Source organism: Elephas maximus, chromosome 1, assembly GCF_024166365.1.
Source record: "Elephas maximus indicus isolate mEleMax1 chromosome 1, mEleMax1 primary haplotype, whole genome shotgun sequence".
Taxonomy (NCBI): Eukaryota; Metazoa; Chordata; class Mammalia; order Proboscidea; family Elephantidae; genus Elephas; species Elephas maximus.
Window position 1 is genome coordinate 138544615 of NC_064819.1, and position 18970 is coordinate 138563584.

At 40.3% G+C, this 18970-nt stretch overlaps 1 protein-coding gene across 4 annotated transcripts in view; it reads right to left on the reverse strand.

Annotated features, from left to right (window-relative positions):
* Positions 1–18290, reverse strand: part of COL12A1 (collagen type XII alpha 1 chain) — a 125303-nt gene extending 107013 nt beyond the window's left edge. For 2 of the 4 annotated variants that reach the window (XM_049895654.1, XM_049895645.1), the window contains exons 1-5: positions 17915–18290; positions 14002–14109; positions 5948–6064; positions 3139–3282; positions 2617–2676 (exon numbers count right to left, since the gene is read on the reverse strand). In XM_049895654.1, coding sequence (XP_049751611.1) covers positions 2617–2676; positions 3139–3282; positions 5948–6064; positions 14002–14074 — 394 coding nt within the window. In that variant the 5' untranslated portion in view covers positions 14075–14109; positions 17915–18290. The remainder of the gene's footprint in view (positions 1–2616; positions 2677–3138; positions 3283–5947; positions 6065–14001; positions 14110–17914) is intronic. The other 2 variants (XM_049895664.1, XM_049895672.1) reach the window with 2 other exon arrangements.
* Positions 18291–18970: the final 680 nt, after the last annotated feature.

Here is an 18970-nt window from a genome sequence, read left to right on the forward strand (position 1 = left end):
TCATTACAGGGATTCTTACTCACAACTGGCATGCAAACATATACATATATACAGGTATGTGTCACTTAATGTCCGTTCAGGCAATGTCAAACCACATACGTGTCTGTGGTCCCATAAGGTTATCCCAATAGGAGAATGGGGCATAGTGGATGTACTTTGTAAGTGGGAAGATCTGTCTCTTACTAGCTGTACATCCCAGCCCTGGGTCAACAAGGGGAGGTGATCCCAGCACCCCCCAGCACTCATCCACAGCTGCCTGTCCCACCATGCTCTCCTCAGGCAGGACCATGTAGACGCTACCAGAGCCACCAAGGGGGATGCTCTGCCAAGGCCACTGTCCCACTCAGCCTAGGCACCTTGCACGTGACACCCAGGTCCGAGGCCACGACTTCTTCCTCGTGGTGGCTGCCAAGCAGTGTGTGCTGCAGTGGTGATCCAAGGAAGAGCAAGAAACGTGGTTGGGGAGGAGGTAGAGGAAGAGCAGGTGAGGCTGGAATAGTTTAAAGCCCATTAGGGGTCACCAGGAAGGCAGGTAGGGAGGAAGGAAGGGAAGGGAGCCAGCAGCACAACTGGACAGGGGGCCAGCTGTGGCCCTTGGAGACCAGACAGTAACCACACAGGACCAGGAGTGGTGGAGCCAAAGTTTTCTCCCAGTCCCTCAGAGTGGCAGGGGAGCAAGTCCTAGGCCCAACCAGTGGCCATCATACACATCTCTCTCCTGTACATAATATGGTGTTTGCACAACACCCAAATCATAAAACTTCCTATTTCACAGAGCACATGGTGGACGTTAAGCAACACATACCTGTGTATAAAATTTCATTAACACACAGAGAAGCATTTTCATTAGGATGCATTTATGAAACTACAAGTTTTTAAATTGCCATATAAAGCATTATGCAAGAAAAAGATAAATAGACATACAACCTGCTCTCAAGGAGAATAAAATCTAAGAATTTGACTCAACGGCAATTAACAACAACAACAATCACTCAGATAAATTTTATGAGTTATATCCTTTCTCTCCCCTCCCAGCAAAAATTATATAAAACATCTGGGATATATACAAAAGAAATGCAGGCAGAGTGTTTTCATTTCTTGGTATTTATTAACAGAAAAAATTAAAAAATAAATATTGCTGTTCCATTCAGTAAATACAGTTGAGTTGAAGAGAAAATCTTTTCATATTTTCCCCGCATTTTATGACATAATTGTGTAAAGTCTCCAATAGGGTTAATCTAGAGAGTTAATGGAGTCTAACATAAGTAAAAACAAGTATAAATATGATGCAAAATAGCCAGAATATCTTATCGTCCTAATTGTCATTGTATTTAAATTCGATAGATAATACCTACTTTTACTAAACAAAGAGAGAAAAAATACATTTTAATTCAAAAGTAAAAATCCATGTGTTATACTTAAATTATTAGAATGTATTATTGACTTATATAACTAAATATATGATTTTTCCTTCCTTTTGTGGTGGGGGGGCAGGTTGGTTTTCATGAAAATCTATGTTTGTGTGACAATATCGAGCAAATTTTCTGAAGACGTCTTTGTCATTGTAGTCAGGTGGTGAATAATAAAAGAAGAACTTTTCTAGGAAAAGAATGAATGGACCCTGGAAAATTCTGCAAGCCAAATGTAAGTAGCACGCCCTAAATAATTTTTGCTCACTATTTAATGGGCCAACTTAAATCTATGAAAAGTCAATATTTGGCATAATGCTTTGATTTAGGATAAGTTTGGATAGTTTGGGGAAAATATTAGCATTGTAATTGCATTCTATAAACTTCATTTCAGATTATCAGACCTCAGAAAGAATAATAAACAGTGATCTGGAGAGAAAAATTTCAGATAAAAAGGCCTTTGAGTTTACAATATTTTCATTGTCATCTTCTATCATAAATCCAATTTTTACAAGGTGACAAAATTAGAAGTCTAAGAAACCCCTTAAGGGTACGTCGCAGTAAGTCAAACAAAGCATTATAACACAAAAGGAGGTTAACAGCTGCAAAAACTAAACTAAAATTTCTTTCATCCGATTAAAAATGCACCAAAACCACCAAAAGCCCATGCGCCAAAGTATTAGAAATACAGAGACTCTGGAAAAGGTTGCAACCGTCATCAACAAAGGTCAGTAAATCCCCCAGAGATGAGGGAAACATACACATAGACTTAGAAATATATCTTCATGGCAACTGAATTTCTTCAAACCCTAAATGAGGGCATCTCTACCATGTTCCAGCCCTTGTATTCCTCATACATCCCCAAGCTACTCAGTACTTCCGTCAACTTGTCTTTAAGAAATGAGTTGTGTCCAGCTTTGTTTCTCTCCTACCGCGAAAGTTTTGGCAGAAAAGTTTGAACACACATTAAATTCCAAACACACCCAGTAAAAAGAATATTTATTAAATACGATGAAAAATTGGCTAGAATGTCAGAACTTAAGTATTGTAACTGTTTGCTTACATATTACTCTTACATTGTCTATACTTCTTCTAGATAAATTAATACAGGGATAAGATCAACCTATGTATATAATTGGAACATCTTCTAGATGCTACATTTATGACGTCTACAAGTTCAGACAAAAATATTAAGGGAAACACTCACTTTGTATCTCTGTTTTTCTAGGTTTCTTCTCCCCTGGCTTCGTCGGACCACCTGTTTGAACTAAAATCAAAACCTAATAATTACAAAAGGAAATGGACTCAAGAGATGCTTCCTAAAAATAGAATAACTATAACACCATTTTTTTTTCAAATGTATAGCCCATGTACAGCTGGTCAGAGAATACTGCCAAATAAGCATGTCCTTAAAAAAAAAAAAAAATTTTTTTTTGTAAATAAATTATTTTTAGTGAGATTTTAGTGTTAGTTCAAAACACATTAACATTTTTGTCCTGCAAAATGTGATATTTTCAATAATTTACATTCATAATTTCCCTGCTGCTTCCAGGGACCAAAGCTAAATTAGGAATGAATTATCCACATCCACTAATAACCAGGAACACAGAAAGAGTAGTTAATGCTGGTATCAATTAACTCTACACAATAGCAGATTAAATCTGAAAATAGAGAAATCTTCTGAAAAATAAAAAATATAAAAGTGCTTGAAATTTATGTATGTACTTACTTGTTAGTTGGCCTATAACTGGTACACTTTCTTCTACTTCATCATATGAAGCTATTGTCACCACATACTCTATTTCAGGTATAAGGTCTGATAATAAAGTTTCAGTGGTACTAGCTGCAAGGGTAAATTCTTTAGTGGGTCCCTCTGGAAAACAATATCAAAAGAAAAAATATGAGTATAACAAAACATTTTTTCATATATAGTACAACAAAATATAATTCCCAGATGTACTCAAAATCTGAAAATTGAATATATACATTTTTAGAATATACAAGCTTTCTTTTTGTTTTTTCCATTTATTTTGTTGTTGTTGTTGTTGAGAATATACATAGCAAAACATAGACCAATTCAACAGTTTCTACATGTACCATTCAGTGACATTGATTATATTCTTCAAGTTACGCAACAATTCTCACCCTCCTTTTCTGAGTTGTTCCTCCCCCATTAACATAAATTCACTGTCCCCTAAGGCTCCTATCTAATCTTTTGAGTTACTGTTGTCAATTCGATCCCATATAGATAGTTCTTAAGAGTATAATGCTCAAGGCAAGCCGTTTTTACTAGCAAAGCTAAACTACTGTTTGGTTTTCAGAAAATTTCAGAGAATATTTTAGTTTAATGTTTAAAGATTATCTCAGGGCAATAGATTCAGTGATTCATGCAAACTTTATGGCTCCAGGAAGTCTGGAGTCCATGAGAATTTGAAATTCTGTTCTGCATTTTCCCACTTTTGATCAGGATTCTTCTATGGAATCTTTGACCAAAACGTTCAGTGATGGTAGCTGGGAACCATCCAGTTCTTCTGGTCTCATGGCAAAGGAGGCAGCTGTTCATGGAGGCAATTAGCCACACACTCCGTATCTTCCTCTTATTCCTTACACTCCTTCTTCCTCTGTCCCCCCAGGTGAATAGTCACCAATCGTTGTGCCTTGGGTGGCCTCATTTGCAAGCTTTTAAGACCCCAAGCACTACACAATGAACAAGGATGTAGAACAGAAGCACTAGACATGCTATTAGGCCAATTAACTGGGATGTCCCATGAAACCATGACCCTAAACCTCCAAACCAAGAAACCAGATCCCGTGAGGTTTTTTGTTGTACATAAGCAACCTCAAGAACTACTCTTTTTTGTTGTATCCAAACATCATTTTTTACTGTCTTCCAAAACTAAAATTTTGAATTCTAGAAATTTAATAAATGGACTTGCATTGCCTTGACTTGTTACAATCATATTTAATACTTGTTTAAGGTTTTAAGGATTTGTCTAGATGAAAAGTATACCAGAATATCAAACCAAAAATCTGTTTTTTTTTTGAAAACCAATGGTAGATAATAAAATATAAATGAGGTATAAAGCAGAAAATAATTTCATTTTAAATTATGCATTGGAGGAGAACAGAGAGAGAGAAGGAATGAAATCAACACAGAGAAATCAAACCTCTGGTGGGACACAATTTATATGTAAGCAATCTGACTGCCATGCTCACATGGGTGCATTATCTTAAAGGGTAACCATGGTTCTCTAAATTGACTTAACTTGGTATCAAACATTTGACAGTACAGCAAAACTGTTTATTTATATATTGGCAATTATATACTTCTCTCTAAAAGATTATTTTAATTCTTGATTCAACTAGGAAACACACTAATTCCTAGAGACTAATTACCTGTTCATATTTTAAAACCCAAAACATAAATAATTAAGACAGGTAACAGATGTAAAAGAACCCTAAGAAATGTTCCTGGTTTACATGTGGAGCATTGGAAGTCAACCAGGGACCCCTGCAGACACCAAGACACCAGGGGTCTGCCTGGTTGGGTGGTCCCAGTGGCAGTTTTAGGTGTATTGGGAGTTAGTAATTTCCAATATCTGGAAACTGGATGAACCCTTTTCAACTACTGTTCTGCTTTGGAATGAATGAATTCACTAACTTCAAAAACATTTAAGGAGAAAAGATTTAAAGAAGAAAGACTAAATTCTCAACCCTTTTTAAATTCTCAGATCTGATTTAAAAAAAAAATTTTTTTTCCCAATTCCCTAATAAGTCATCATTTAAAATCCTGGTATTTTTAAAGACCTTAAGATACGTAAATACAGCTCTGGTGATAAGTTGACATCATCCATCTCTACTGTCAGCCAAATAATCAAGACTTTTTCCTACCACTGGACCATTGTCAGGGCAAACGATTATTTTCACATTCCATGTTAGAACTAAAAGTTAATCAACAGAGATTGGTTCTCCACATTTAGGCAACATCATTAACAGTAAAGATAATTCTTGAGAACAACCAAAACAAGTTATTTTTTCAAAGGCCTTTTTCCTAGGACTTACAGAGTCTGCATTCCTAAAAGTAAATATTTATCTTCCATCACAGTAGCACACCATGATGCCAGAATGTTTGCAGAGCACTGAAATGTGTAGTACTGGCAAAGGTGTAACATCTCACTTCATCACTTGACACTTTAGATGTCGGAAAGATTAAGTAATTCAAGAAGAGTGCCAAAAAATGAGGATTCTATTTTATAATACCAAAAATTATATGTAATATTCGGATCAGGATTCTGATCAGTGGAAAAAATAGTCAATTTTTAACAATCATGTTAATAAAACTCAACACTACACAAATATAATAGTGAGTACTGGGTTGGAAAACTGGAGACTTGGGTCTACCAAATATCTGGTGATACGTGTTAAATCCTTCAGACTTTCTAGATCTTAACTTCCTCATAAAATAGGAGGAGTGGAAGAAATAAGATTACATCATCCCTGATGGTTTTTTCCTAAAACCCTGTCATTTTGAAACTTACCTGTTGTAGGATCCACTGTTATTCTATAACCCACAATTGGATCAGCTGGTCTTGCCCATGACATATGAACAGTATTTTCATCTATAATTTTAAAATTCAAGTCTGAAGGTGGGTCAACTGCAAAAAAGATTGTTGCTATTAGTTACATTTTCCAATGCCACAAAATGGTCAATTAATAAAGAATTGTGTTGAGCAAAGCTTACTAAAATTGTCTTTGCATAAATTTGTTTCCAACAAATATAAAAGATATCTTGTTGGATAAGAGTAAAATTAAAAGCTGACAAGGTATGACAAAACATCAGAGTATACGTATTACAGAAGACAGCACAAAACACTTTTGATTCTTGAGTTGCTAGGTCATTCAAGAATGGCCAGCAAAATCAAGCATAATAGAAACATATTGGAATACAAAACATACAAGTACAATGAAATCACATATAATAACCACATATGCGAACAATTCACATAACAATTAAAGGAATTTCAATACATGCTGAGTGCATTTCCAACAAGCATGCCAAATCACAACCTGCTTACAACCATAGAAGTTAATTCAGAACATTGGCACAGTACTCTTTTTCCGTAAGGTGGAATAGGATCAATGATATTTTGAGTTCATTCTCTGCATTGTTGCTTTCTTATTGTGTTTTGATAAATCTCAATCTGTGGCAGAGATGAAAATTTTTTATTTTAATCAAAAGAATCATGGGAAACTTAGCACTGTTAAGTCTCACAAGGAAATATACATTTAAATGTATATTTATATCATATAGACAAATATTCAAAATGATAAGGATGTTAATATTTCTAATTATATAAATAGTGATATACAGATATTTATAAAACTGAAATTCTGCCTGTTTACACCAACTTGCTGTATGTTTCCATGGTGTAAACCAACACTGTTCTTTTCCTTTGCAGCAGGTATACTCCATACTAGAAACGGCATTTTAAACTAAAATGCCAGTATGGTCCTTTACAAAACAACAGTTAATTATGAAAAGACAAGATCAATATATATGTGTGAACATTTATTCACAGATTTAAAGAAAACAGTGAAGAAGGATCAGTGATCTGAAAACATGATTGTGCATGAAAAAGAAAAAACTTGGAGAAGTCAATGACAGAAATAACTGAAAAGTACAGAAAGGAATAGTTTACATACAAAACTGTATAGCATCATGCATGTGTCAATGAAATGTTGACTCATTTTTAGTTTCCCACAATGAACAAAAGCCTCCATGTACAATAGTCATTACACAAAGACGTTTCAGAAATATTTTATAATGATATTCTCTCTACAATGTCCATGCCTCGTCATGCAGCATTGACTGACTCACTGTCGGTGCATTAAAAAGTATTGCTCTTGAAGCAGGTCAACAATGTAAGATGACTTTCAGCCATACTCTTCTTAAAGTGCTTCACTCTCAAAGTGTTCCTTGTGAGTCAGAATTTTTGCATCTGTTTTGAGAGATTATAATCTCTATTAAGGTTTTTATAGAGGTCAATTGAAATACAGTAGTAGTTTTGAGACATGAGTCACAGAATTTGACTTGGGTTAGGGATTTATGTAATATTAATAGCACATCTTAATGGAAATAAAATAAATTAAGTAACATTTGCTTAAATGAACCGCTGCTTCTGACTGTAGGAAATGGCTTTTTATTTGTATTGGATACACTAGTGCTAGAATGAATGTTATTTCCTTACTGTCCATACACAGGCAGTGAGATTAGACTATTAATCTACATGCTTAGTTTAATAATTCAACATTCACTATATATAACCACTGCAAGGTTTAGCTGTAATCATCACTTAGTATAACAAGCATGCAACAGATGTTAATAGGAAAATAGGTATTAAGAATATCATTATAAAATATTCTCCCAGTAGCAATGGCTCAGGACAAATTTAATGCAAAGGCAGACACAACTGGCCTGAGCATGCTTAAAAAAAAATCAGTACATGGAAAAACAGTACCACCAACCTTGGAAGGAAATTGACCTGATGCAGCGGACATTAGGTTAAAACTGCTGAAGGGCAGCAGCAGCCCACCTTGTTGATTTCCAAATGACCAGGATTCCAGATAAACTGAAAAATTGACTGTGGGGAAAAGTCTTTAACATTTCAAAGGATTTTAAGGTGTTTATAAGCACTCAGATGTGGTACTTGGGCATCACACATAGGAAAGAATGGCCGACCAGCACGTGAAAAATAAGAGCCCACTCCGTTTTTCTTCTTGCTGATTTTATTGCATATACAACCTTTTAGGCTTGCTATTCTATTTACTTTTTTAAAATATGTTTAATGAAAAATATAATAGAGCAGGTATGAGTGTGTGAGCCATGTCAACTTGATACAATATAAAATTATTTTTATTAATTTTGAAAATCTTTTCATTTAGATAAAAATAATTTGCAACTGTCATTGCAACATCACAAACTGCAACTGTGTTTCCTAGAACAATGGTGATGACAGAATTTCTCAAATAGGAAATATCTACATATAGATTATAATTGCAAAGAGCCATAGTTGCATACAATGAGAATCTGAGCTGAGAGATAAAAAACCCTTTCCCATCCAGTGGATTCCAACGCATAGTGACCCTATAAGATCGACCAAAACTGCCCCATAGGGTTTCCAAGGCTGTAATCTTTACGGAAGTAGACTGCCACATCTTTCTCCCGCGGAGCAGCTGGTGGGTTCAGTCCACCAGCCTTTCAGTTAGCAGCCAAGCTCTTAACCACTGTGCCACCAGGGCTCCTTCAAACCAAGAGATACAGAACTAAAATACAAATAAGACAATTAGATATATTTCTAAAAGCTGAATGCTGAAAGGGAAGAGAATAAATATTTAAGTATATATAACCCTAGTAATTTCATTTCATATTTATGAATAATACTTCTTTGTTACTGAAATGCTACAGTGTAAAAACCACATTCTGATGAGATTATATTACAGAAATTGGCAAGATTTTAAGACATTTTATGAGTTATAATAGTAGCTAATGTTTGCTGAGCACCTACCATGTAACAGACAGTGCTAGTCACTTCATATTTTGTCTCTTTTGCCCTCACAGCAACCCAGCATGGTAGGCCTTATCAGCCCCACTTTACAGTGAGTCAGGAACTCTCAGAGAGACTAAGACAGCTAATAAGAGCAAGACTAGGATTTGGTCCCAGAGTCTGAATGCAAGGCATATGGTCTTCTACCATACCAGATTAAGTATAAAAGTGCAGGAACATCTGAGTCAAGGTTAACTTTAGAAACCAGTATTTTGTATGGAGTTGTCTGTTAAAATATAGATATATATTTCTCTGCTCTATAAAAACAAAATTACTGGAAGAACAAATGATGCCTGGTCAATAATAAATATGTATTCAGATATCTCCAATTCAGATATGGATAGAATCTGGTTATTAACTTCATACATTTGTTCAACGAATGTTAAGAATAAAGCATCTTCTGGATATACAATAAAGAAAAAAAAATTTTTTCCATAAGGTACTCAAAAGGAGTACAATATGGCAGAACTGATGGACATATGAATGAATGGGAAAAGAGAAGGAAGGAAGGGATGGAGGGAGGCAGGGAGGGAAGGAGGAAGGAAGGAAAGAAGGAAGGAAGGAAGGAAGGAAGGAAAGAAGGAAGGAAGGAAGGGAGGGAGGGAGGAAATTAATAAGTTCTGGTAAGATAAAGCAAAGCTGAGAACACACTACTAAAACATGATCTTGATGAACTAGTAAGACCTTTAATCCTGTCTTTATGATAACAACACTGGAAGGAATACTATCTTAATGGTGGAAAACTTTCAAAGTGTGCAAAGTACGGAGAGTATATTATACTCAATAGGCATTAATTTATATCTCCATTCAAAGTTAGTGGGAATTTAACTATCTTCGCCATGATAAAAAAATTCATTTCATTTGTGGCTACAAGATTCCAAAAATAACTAGTTGAGAATTTAATATTTCAGACAAGCAATGATTGTTTTGTATGTACTATAACATGCATTTTCTCATTAATGGGTACGATTGGGTTTAACTGTTGTCAAAAAGAAGGGAGCACAATGCAACCAAACTAGCAATAAACTAGGACTAGAAGGTTTGGGTCTTGTCTATATGTTTTCCCTAAGTAATTGCATTAGTTGACAGAGTTTTTTTAGCCTCTCTTGGCCCTATTTTCTATTTGGAAACTAAGAGGATTAGAATAGAATATCTCTAAATTTTACTCGAGTTTGAAATCTGTCATAACATGAATTAGATTATATAACTTAAAAACTTACGTAACATAAATTAAGGATTTTAGAAATAGATATTAATTAACCTCTTCACCTATTTTTTTTTTCACCTATACAAAAGACAAATCTTACAGCTTCAACTCACTACTGAAATGGTAATGTCCAATTGTTCAATATATATTATAAATCATACCTATTAAAATTAAAATTCTGATTTTCACAAAAGGAGCCTGGTAGTGTAATAGCTAATCGCTCGGCTGATAACCAAAATGTTGGCAGTTGAACCCATCCGGCAGCTCCTTGAAAGAAAGACCTGGTATTCTGCTCCTGTAAAGATTAAAGCCTAGAAAACTCTATGCGACAGTTTTACTCCGTCACATGGAGTCACTATGAGTCAAAATCAACTCAATGGCACCTAAGAACAACAACTTTTCTCAACTCCTTGATTAATTAAAAAAAGGTGTCCAATTCTCAGAGAAGACTAGCCATTAATCTTTAAATGCAAAGCATTAAATTTTCTAAATGACAATTAACGTACTATATGATACATGAACCAAAAATAATCCACACATTCTAGCACTGGCTAAGCTGTAAATTCGATAAAGTCCATTCTGAGGCTAAAAATTACAAATAACGAAAGCAAAAAACAACAACAAAAAAATCATTTTTACCCCTATTTTTATTTTTCATATTATATTATGAAAAAATGTAGTTCCTGGGAAAAGTAGCCAGAAGGAAAACAACATGATGAAGGTGGTACTGCTATAAAAAAAGAAATGAAAAAAGTGAAGGGCAACCCTTTTAATTCATATCAAAACAGATATTGGATTTTTAACACATAAAAGATGAAATAGAAAATAGATAGGAATGCAAGAGTATAGGTATGAGTCATGAAAGAGAAAAAAGTAACTAGGCTACTTTAGGACTAAGATCAAAATGGCACAGCAGGAAGGAGTACAATTCGAAATTTTGAAGAGCTCCAAAGGAAATATTTCACAGAAAGTCTGTTTCCAGCTCACTGTCCCCAGAAAGGCCTTGGCCACAACTTTTGTAAGTCCTTCCTAAGCTTCTGGGGCCACCTGGCTGGTAACTAACAGTACAGCTGTACTGTCTAATATGGGAACCACCAAATATATATGGTTATCAGGCACCTGAAATGTGATCAGTCCAAACTGAGATGTACAGCAGTGTAAAATAAACACTCAGCTTTGAAGACTTAATTTAAAAAAAAAGAAAATACTATCTCACAAATAATTTTTATATTGATTATATGCTGAAACAATAATATTGTGGATTGTTGCTGTGTGCGAGAGTTGATTTGACTCATAGTGACCCTATAGGACAGAGTAGAACTGCCCCATAGGGTTTCCAAGGCTGTAACCTTTACGGAAGAAGATTGCCACATCTTTCTCTCACAGAAGAGTTGGCGAGTTTGAGCCGTAAGCCTTAGGCTAGCAGCCAACCTCTTAACCACTGTGCCACCATGGCTACCTCAATATCGTGGACCTATTTTTTCTTTTTGGGGGGGGGCGGTTATTAGGTTAAATAAAATATACTATACAAATTAATTTCACCTGTCTCTCTTTCCTTTTTTAATGTGGCCATGAGAAAATTTTAAATTATATATGTGGCTTGAATTTGTAGATCACACTTTATTCTTTCGAAAAGCATCAAACTACAGAATAAGGCTAAAAAAATGAACCAAATTAAAATACAATTATTAAATAATGACCTAAGGAGGCAGATGGGGAAGGAACAAGATATAACTTCAGAAAGCAAACAAAAGAGAACTACCTTATGGAAATAGATACAAATAAAAAAAAAAGAGAAACATGAAAATAATCAGTAACGTAGCTAGCAAAATGTTCTTTTAACTGTTCTTGTTAACCATTATTCAGTTCAGAACTGAGTTTTTCCAGTTACATTATTTACAACTTAATTCTTTTACTAAAAATTCTCAAAATACTTCTGATTTTCAAATAACTATTTTCTGAATGAGCAATAAATGGGCCACTTCAGTGAACTACCTAAAAATATCTTTAGTAAGGCTTCCAGAAGTTCCTCAAATAAAATTCCATCCTAAGGACATATAAAGGAACACTGGGGACAACCTTATCTGAGTATTCCTTCACAGAGGCCATTCTGACAAGTCTCCTCTTTCACAAAATATTAATCAGACAGGAAGAGCCAGCATGCTTTCCCTGGCTTTTCTAAACATGCCATGCATTTTGGAGACTCTGTAACTGCTTTTCCTAATCTTAATTTTTGTACCTGCAGTCCCAAAATAGAAAGTCAAACGTTTTGTAAAAAGTATTTTAAAACCTCAGTGTTGTCATGAAAGAGCCCTACCTGTCACATACAGGAGTATTTCTTTTCTCCTTTAACTGTACAGGGGACCTTTCCTGGGGGGGGGGGAGGCACACTTAAAATGAAAGTTCTAAACATCTCTTAAAACCACCCAACACATACTAAAGGCAGCATCTCCTAATTAAGAATAAGGGATAATGCTTTATTGCTGAGTGAGCCTTCTCCTAACATCCTTCATTGTAGGAAACTGTGATGCTGTATAAATAGTTTGTAACTCTGAGCCATATAACATCCTATTAAACAGTAGTTAGACCTAATTCACAAGTGTGTTGTGTTCCCTTTGGGAAATATAAAACAACGCAATATCCTGTATGGCAATTCTTAGACACGATAAGCTTAAACATCCTACGTGCACAAGAAATAAACTATGCCTTCCTTATCCTTCAAGGCTGCCAAATTTTAAACATGTATTTTATGGCATTACCCCTTTTATGCTGGTTTGTCTGGCCTCCATTGACAATTGAGAGAACACAGAAATACCCATTGCGTCAATATGTGCAAATGACTTACTTAGTGAGGTGGTCTTCAACACAGAAATAAAGGCGTCAAGTGAACACATTAAAAAGATTAAAATACGGTTAGAAATCTATCAAAAGTCCTTCATTTCCTAGAGAGCGGGGCCAAACGGAGCCGTTTTGCAGAGCGGCAGACCGGGAGACCCACTTTCCAGCCTCCGACGGCCCCGACGCTCGGGTCCCACCTGCGGTGCTACCCCTAGGAAGGTGGGAGGGAGCGACAGCAGGGGAGGGAGCCGGAGGTGGTGCCCTCCTCGTCTGGCTCCCGCTCCCTCCCCTCTCGCTTGGGAACCTTGGCCCAAACCCAACCTGGGCCACGCGCCTCAGAGCCCCCACGAACCAAAAATAGGGACAGCAGCGGCCCTAGGTCACGCGAGCACCCCAGTACCCCTGAGCTCTGCTTGCCACCTGGCCTCATTCGTCTGCACTGTCCTCCTGGCGACTGAGTTCCCCCACAAAACACACAGACGCGCAGAGCCGGGGCTGTTGGAGTCTTTTATTTCGTTCTGTCATCAAAGTCGCAGCCCCGAACCAGGTGGTTACTAGGCACGAAAGCGGGTGCGCCTGCGCTCCGGGCTCCTGGGTACCGCCCAGGGGGTGTGCTGTTCGTAGAACTGGATGCGGCCGTCGCCCCCTCCGGGGCGACTGGTCCTCTGGGAAGGCGGCAGTGTGGACAGCACACCGCAGAGACAAGCGCAAGGAGACCACACAGCACTGTACGGAATGAATTAAGCGAGAACACGAAAGAGCTGGACCCGAGAGCTGAGAAACGGACAAACCTTAGGAGTAGGGTGCGTTTCCCTGGAGGAGAGAAACCACCGGAGAAAACACGAAGTGCAGGAGAAACAGAGCAAGCAATGGTGGTAAGAAAGATTTTCCTTTCTCGAATTCTGCATTGTCACCGGGGGATGGAGAAGGAAGAGCCGTTTACCTTCTGCCTCGATGGAAGACAGGAGCAGGGCCGCGCCCAGGGCGGCGAGCGCTGGGGGAAGCCTGTTCCGCATGCTGGGCCTCCAGGCTCACAGCCACATGAAGGGATCTGCGGGAGGAAGCAGGGACCGCATCAGAACTGGGCGGGAGCAAGCCTAGGCCCCGGGAAGTCAGGCCCGCGACAGGGACCAGGTTAAAACTGGAGCTCGTGCAGAACCCTGCCAGATCTGCCTTAATAACCACCAGGCCCAGCCCAACACATAATGGGCCTATTGTGGAGCAGAGGAAGTCAAGTTCATCAACAGAAGTTTGGTCGTGGCACTAAGACAGAGTTCAAGTTTTAAAAGGGTCCTGTTTTCCTGGAGGCTGGTCCTGCTTAGTATCCCCAGTAAAGGCCTTACCAGGCCCCACATGACTTCATCCTGCCTGGGTGATGGCTAATTCAGAGGTTATTTTATCCCTGACTCAACTAAATGTCTCTTCCAGCTGGGGATTTTACTTGGCTGCTTTTTCCTAGCTGCTGAACTCTTTAGGTAACTGTACTTTAGTGGTCTCGAGGTAGTTTGGAAAAGTATAATAAACGTCTCTTTTTCTCCTTTTTCTTTATTTTGTTCTGCCTATAAATATGCAGCTCTTTAAGGTCTGAAATAGATTATACAGAAAAATGTAAGGCCTGGCTGAAACCTGACCCTCCTCTAGCTGTGTTGTTTTCACATCTGATAAATCCTTTACCCAAGCTGAGGGAAAACAACTCAGAAATACATGATAAAAAGACATGGGGTACTAGGAAAGGAGAAACACCCTAGTCTGATTTACCATGATCTTTTTTTTTTATTTTAATAACAATTCTCAGTAATTGGGAGCCCTGGTGGTGCAGTAGTTAAGTGCTATGGATGCTAACCAAAAATAAGGTTGGCAGTTTGAATCCACCAGCCATTCCTTGGAAACCCTATGAGGCAGTCCTACTCTGTCCTATAGGGTAGCTATGAGTCAGAATCCACTCAACGGCAATGGGTGTTTTTTGTTTGTTCGTTTGTTTTTTGTTTGTTTTATTCAGGTGTATATGTTCCAGAAGAGCATGTATTCTATTCTGATTTTTCCTGACTCTGTTACTAGTTTCTTGAAGACAAAGACAGAACTTTATTCATCTTTTGTGGTCCCCAACCCTAGCAATATAGTGGTTAAATGCTATGGCTGCTAACCAAAAGGTCAGCAGTTCAAATCTACCAGGCACTTCTTGGAAACTCTATGGGGCAGTTCTACTCTGTCCTATAGGGTCTCTATGAGTCGGAATCAGCTCCACTTGGCAACAGGTTTTAACATGCACCAAAATAACCAAACCCATTGCCCTGGAGTCAATTACCACTGTGGTGACTCCATGTGTTACAGAGTAGAACTGCTCTATAGGGTTTTCTTGGCTGTAACCTTTACAGAAGCAGATCACCAGGCCATTTTACCATGGTGCTGCTAAGTGGGTTCAAATCACCACCTTTAGGTTGGTGGTCCAGTGCAGACCAATTGCACCACCCAGGGACTTAGTCTGCAGCACACAGTAGGTATTTAATTCATGCCAGCTGAATGTAATCTTCTAAGGTTTGATCCAGTGACAAAAGTTACTAGCAATACACTGAACTGGAAAGATGCCAGAGGCAAAACATTAAAAAAAAAAAAGAGTTGACTCTGAGGTACATAAATTATTGTAAGACAACAGGCTAGACCTCATGAAAAATGGGGGGGGGGGGCTGTAGTGCTTGAGAATCCAGAAATGAGCCAAACGTCGAGTCCTTTTTGAGAAAAGAAACTGACAAGCTCCAACCATGCTTTCCAAATTATTGGCACAGAGTATTAGGGCAGTTTTCCTCTGGCCGGAGTGTAAATTGCATTTTAAATGTCTGATGAGCAGGCGTGCCAAATTACCCGGGGCTCCTTTTTATGAAGCCAAGACTAAAATTTTGGCTTCGCTCAGGGGATCCAAGGGCTCTAATAATTTCTTTCTTCCTAATTAACAACTGTTTGACATTTCTAACCCTCTTCTACGTTAGTGAAAAGAGGTGAGACTGGCCCATTGTTCCCGTCATCTGGCCTTAAGTTTGCTATAATAATTTCCAATTCAGTTGGCAAGCGTGCTCGGGAAAAGTTAAAGGCTGATAATCAACCCCCTGAAAAGCTGTGTGTCTGTGTGTGTCTGTGTGTGTCTGTGTGTGTGTGTTTTAACCGCTGAACTGGACAAAAATCGGAGAGCTGGAAGTGCTTTTGTCTAGGTCTAGCGCGCCACCTATCGGCTGCCTGACCTAGAGGCAAGAATGAATCATCTCTCGTCGGGGTATCTGAACGCATTGTCAGTTCAGTCAGCCAGCCAGGCATTCCGTCCATATGTTTTAAAAAATTTTTTTTTTTAATCTCTCCCTTTTTAGCCAAAACATTTACTTGAATGCTTAGCAACACTTCATTGAGCATTCTCAGACATAAATGTCTCCAGCGGCCGCCCCTACGTGGCAGAGAGGATTCCTCCACTTCACCCTCATGAATGAAAATGAGTCAGTTGGGGAGGGGGGAGTACTCGTCTCCGTCTGGCAAGTCATCCCCTCCCCACTCACACCTACCCCCAGCTAGAAAAGGCCAATACCTTAACTCTCACGTCCAGTTTAAAAAAAAAAAAAATTAACATTCCCCCCTCAGTAAAAAAAAAAAAAAAAATAGGGTCCCTCCAAATCCTGTGTGCGTTGCCTAACTTCTCTCGTACCCACTGTGACCTTGACTTTAGCCAAGGGCGAGTTTAGCGCCCATTTCCTTTCTTGCTCCCTCCCTCCCCGGCATATAATGGAAGGTCGCCGATGGGATGGGGGAGGGAGGTCCCGGAAACGCCAAACGGGTCACCAGATGATCCCTGAGGATGCCGGATTTGGAGCAACCCTTCCGCTCCCCAGTTGCGGATCCCCAGCTCTGTAAATTAACTGGGCGTCCCACACTCTCTAATCCCTATGTTGTTGCGTGCCTTCCAGTTGATTCCGATTCGTAGCCACCCTATAGGACGGAGTTGAACTGCCCCATAGGGTTCTGGAGGCTGTAATCTTTACTGGAGCTGATGGTCTGATCGCCGGGTGTTTATTCCAGCGGACCTGCTGGTGACTTTGAACTGCCGACCTTTTGGTTAGCAGCCCAGCTCTTAACCATTGCACCACCAGGGCTCCCTATGTCCTCTAGGATTTAAAGTGAAAACCACCTCACAGTTCCCAAGGACAGCAAGTAGTGTCTCGACCTATGCACCCTGGAAGGGACCAGGAATCGGCCTTTCCCCCAGGAGCTGGGGAAAGGTGACTTTTGGTCAAGGCAGAGTCCCCTACAGCTGGCTTAACCCACCATCTCCGATACTTTAGAAGGCGGGGGGCGGGGGGCAGTAGCCAAAACACTTGACCAAGAATCTGTCTCAAGATGCCACACACAGCCGCGCAGCCTCGATGAGCTGCAAAGCACTCGATCGGCCCTCCAAAGAATTCCGCACAGTGCGTCACTAAAATACCTTCCCCAGCGCCCCCGCTACACGCCGGCACTCCCCAGCAAGCTACAGCCGCGAGATAATGCGGGACGGGTGGCCACATAACCCGGCGCACCCTTTTCGTTGAAATAGACAGCATCTGAGGATGAAGATCTTCTACAGACGGAAACATTGAGCAGGGTACTTTACCCACCCACAGCTTATAGGAAAAGCCACATTTCCTTCTCTCTCAAAGCCGAATGAATAACGAAACCCCAAAATACCAGGACAAATCTCAAGCACATCTTACAAGTCCAAACGGTCCCTTCCCGGGATCCTTAACCGCTCAAGGAGAGGAACAAGAGCAGACTAAAACAAGTTCCCCGAGTTATCGTTAGGGAGGATGGGGTGTGGGAAAGGGGCTCGAATCCGAACCGACCTGAGGCGGTGGTGACAGAGGTAGCAGCGGTGGTGGCGGCTTCCCCCGGGTCGGAGAAGCCGGCGCTGAGTGTGACCCCCTGCGCGCTTGGAGACGGGCTCTGCGCTCCCAGGGCACCTGGCGGCTGCCCGGCGGTGGACAGCGGCAGGGCGGTCGGGAAGGAGGAGCCGGAGAACCCCGGGAGGAACAGCGGGCGCGGCGGGACTGGCGGAGGCCGTCCGGGACAGCAGCTGCCCGCGCGCAGACGCGTCTCCGGCGGCTAGCCTTCGCTGAGTGCGAAGAGGCTCCGCGCCGCGGGCTACTTAATAGAGGGCTGTTCCCAGCTCTCAGTTTACTCGGTTACGAAACGCCTGAGAAGGTGGACGGCTGCCACGGGGTGATGTATGCTCCTCCGGCGGTGAAGGAGGTCTACTTTTGGGAACGTGTGCATACTTCGAGCATTCCTTCGGCGTGAGGTGGCGATCGCCGTAGTAGCAGTGCCCCGCCAGTGTGGGGGGGATGGGGGGGGACAGAAGGAAGGGCGGGGAAGCCCGGACAGCCGCAGCTGGTTCACTGCCAAGGGAAGCCGCGCACTCCTCCGCTTGGGGCGGGCTCCGGAGCTCCGGTTTCCCGGTCTGAGGCTTTCTTTGATGAATTTATTTTTCTAAATTAAGAACAATGAGTAGGGGGGAAACGACTCTTATTTTCATAACTGCAAGGACGTGCGACCCACCCACCCCCAAGCAACCTATACCCGCCCACTATCATCACCTCCATCTCCCCCCTCCCCCTCTGTCCTGGGTGCACTTAAAACCGATTTACAGGGTTTCCATTAACTAACTGTCTATGCACGCGGCGCGCCTTCTGTCTTTTTCAGTCTCCGAGCGGCGATTGGAAACCCGGACAGCCGCCCGCAAGGGGCTCCGCGCCGGGATGGCTTTCCCAGTCCTGACTCGCTTCCCCGGTGCTTCGGTATAGGAACTGGGAAACTTAATTTGAGCTAGGACGGAGGGTGAGGAAAGCTACGGAATCCAGGGGTCCTAAGAACAGAAAGCCTCTCAGGAACAACTTCTTTCC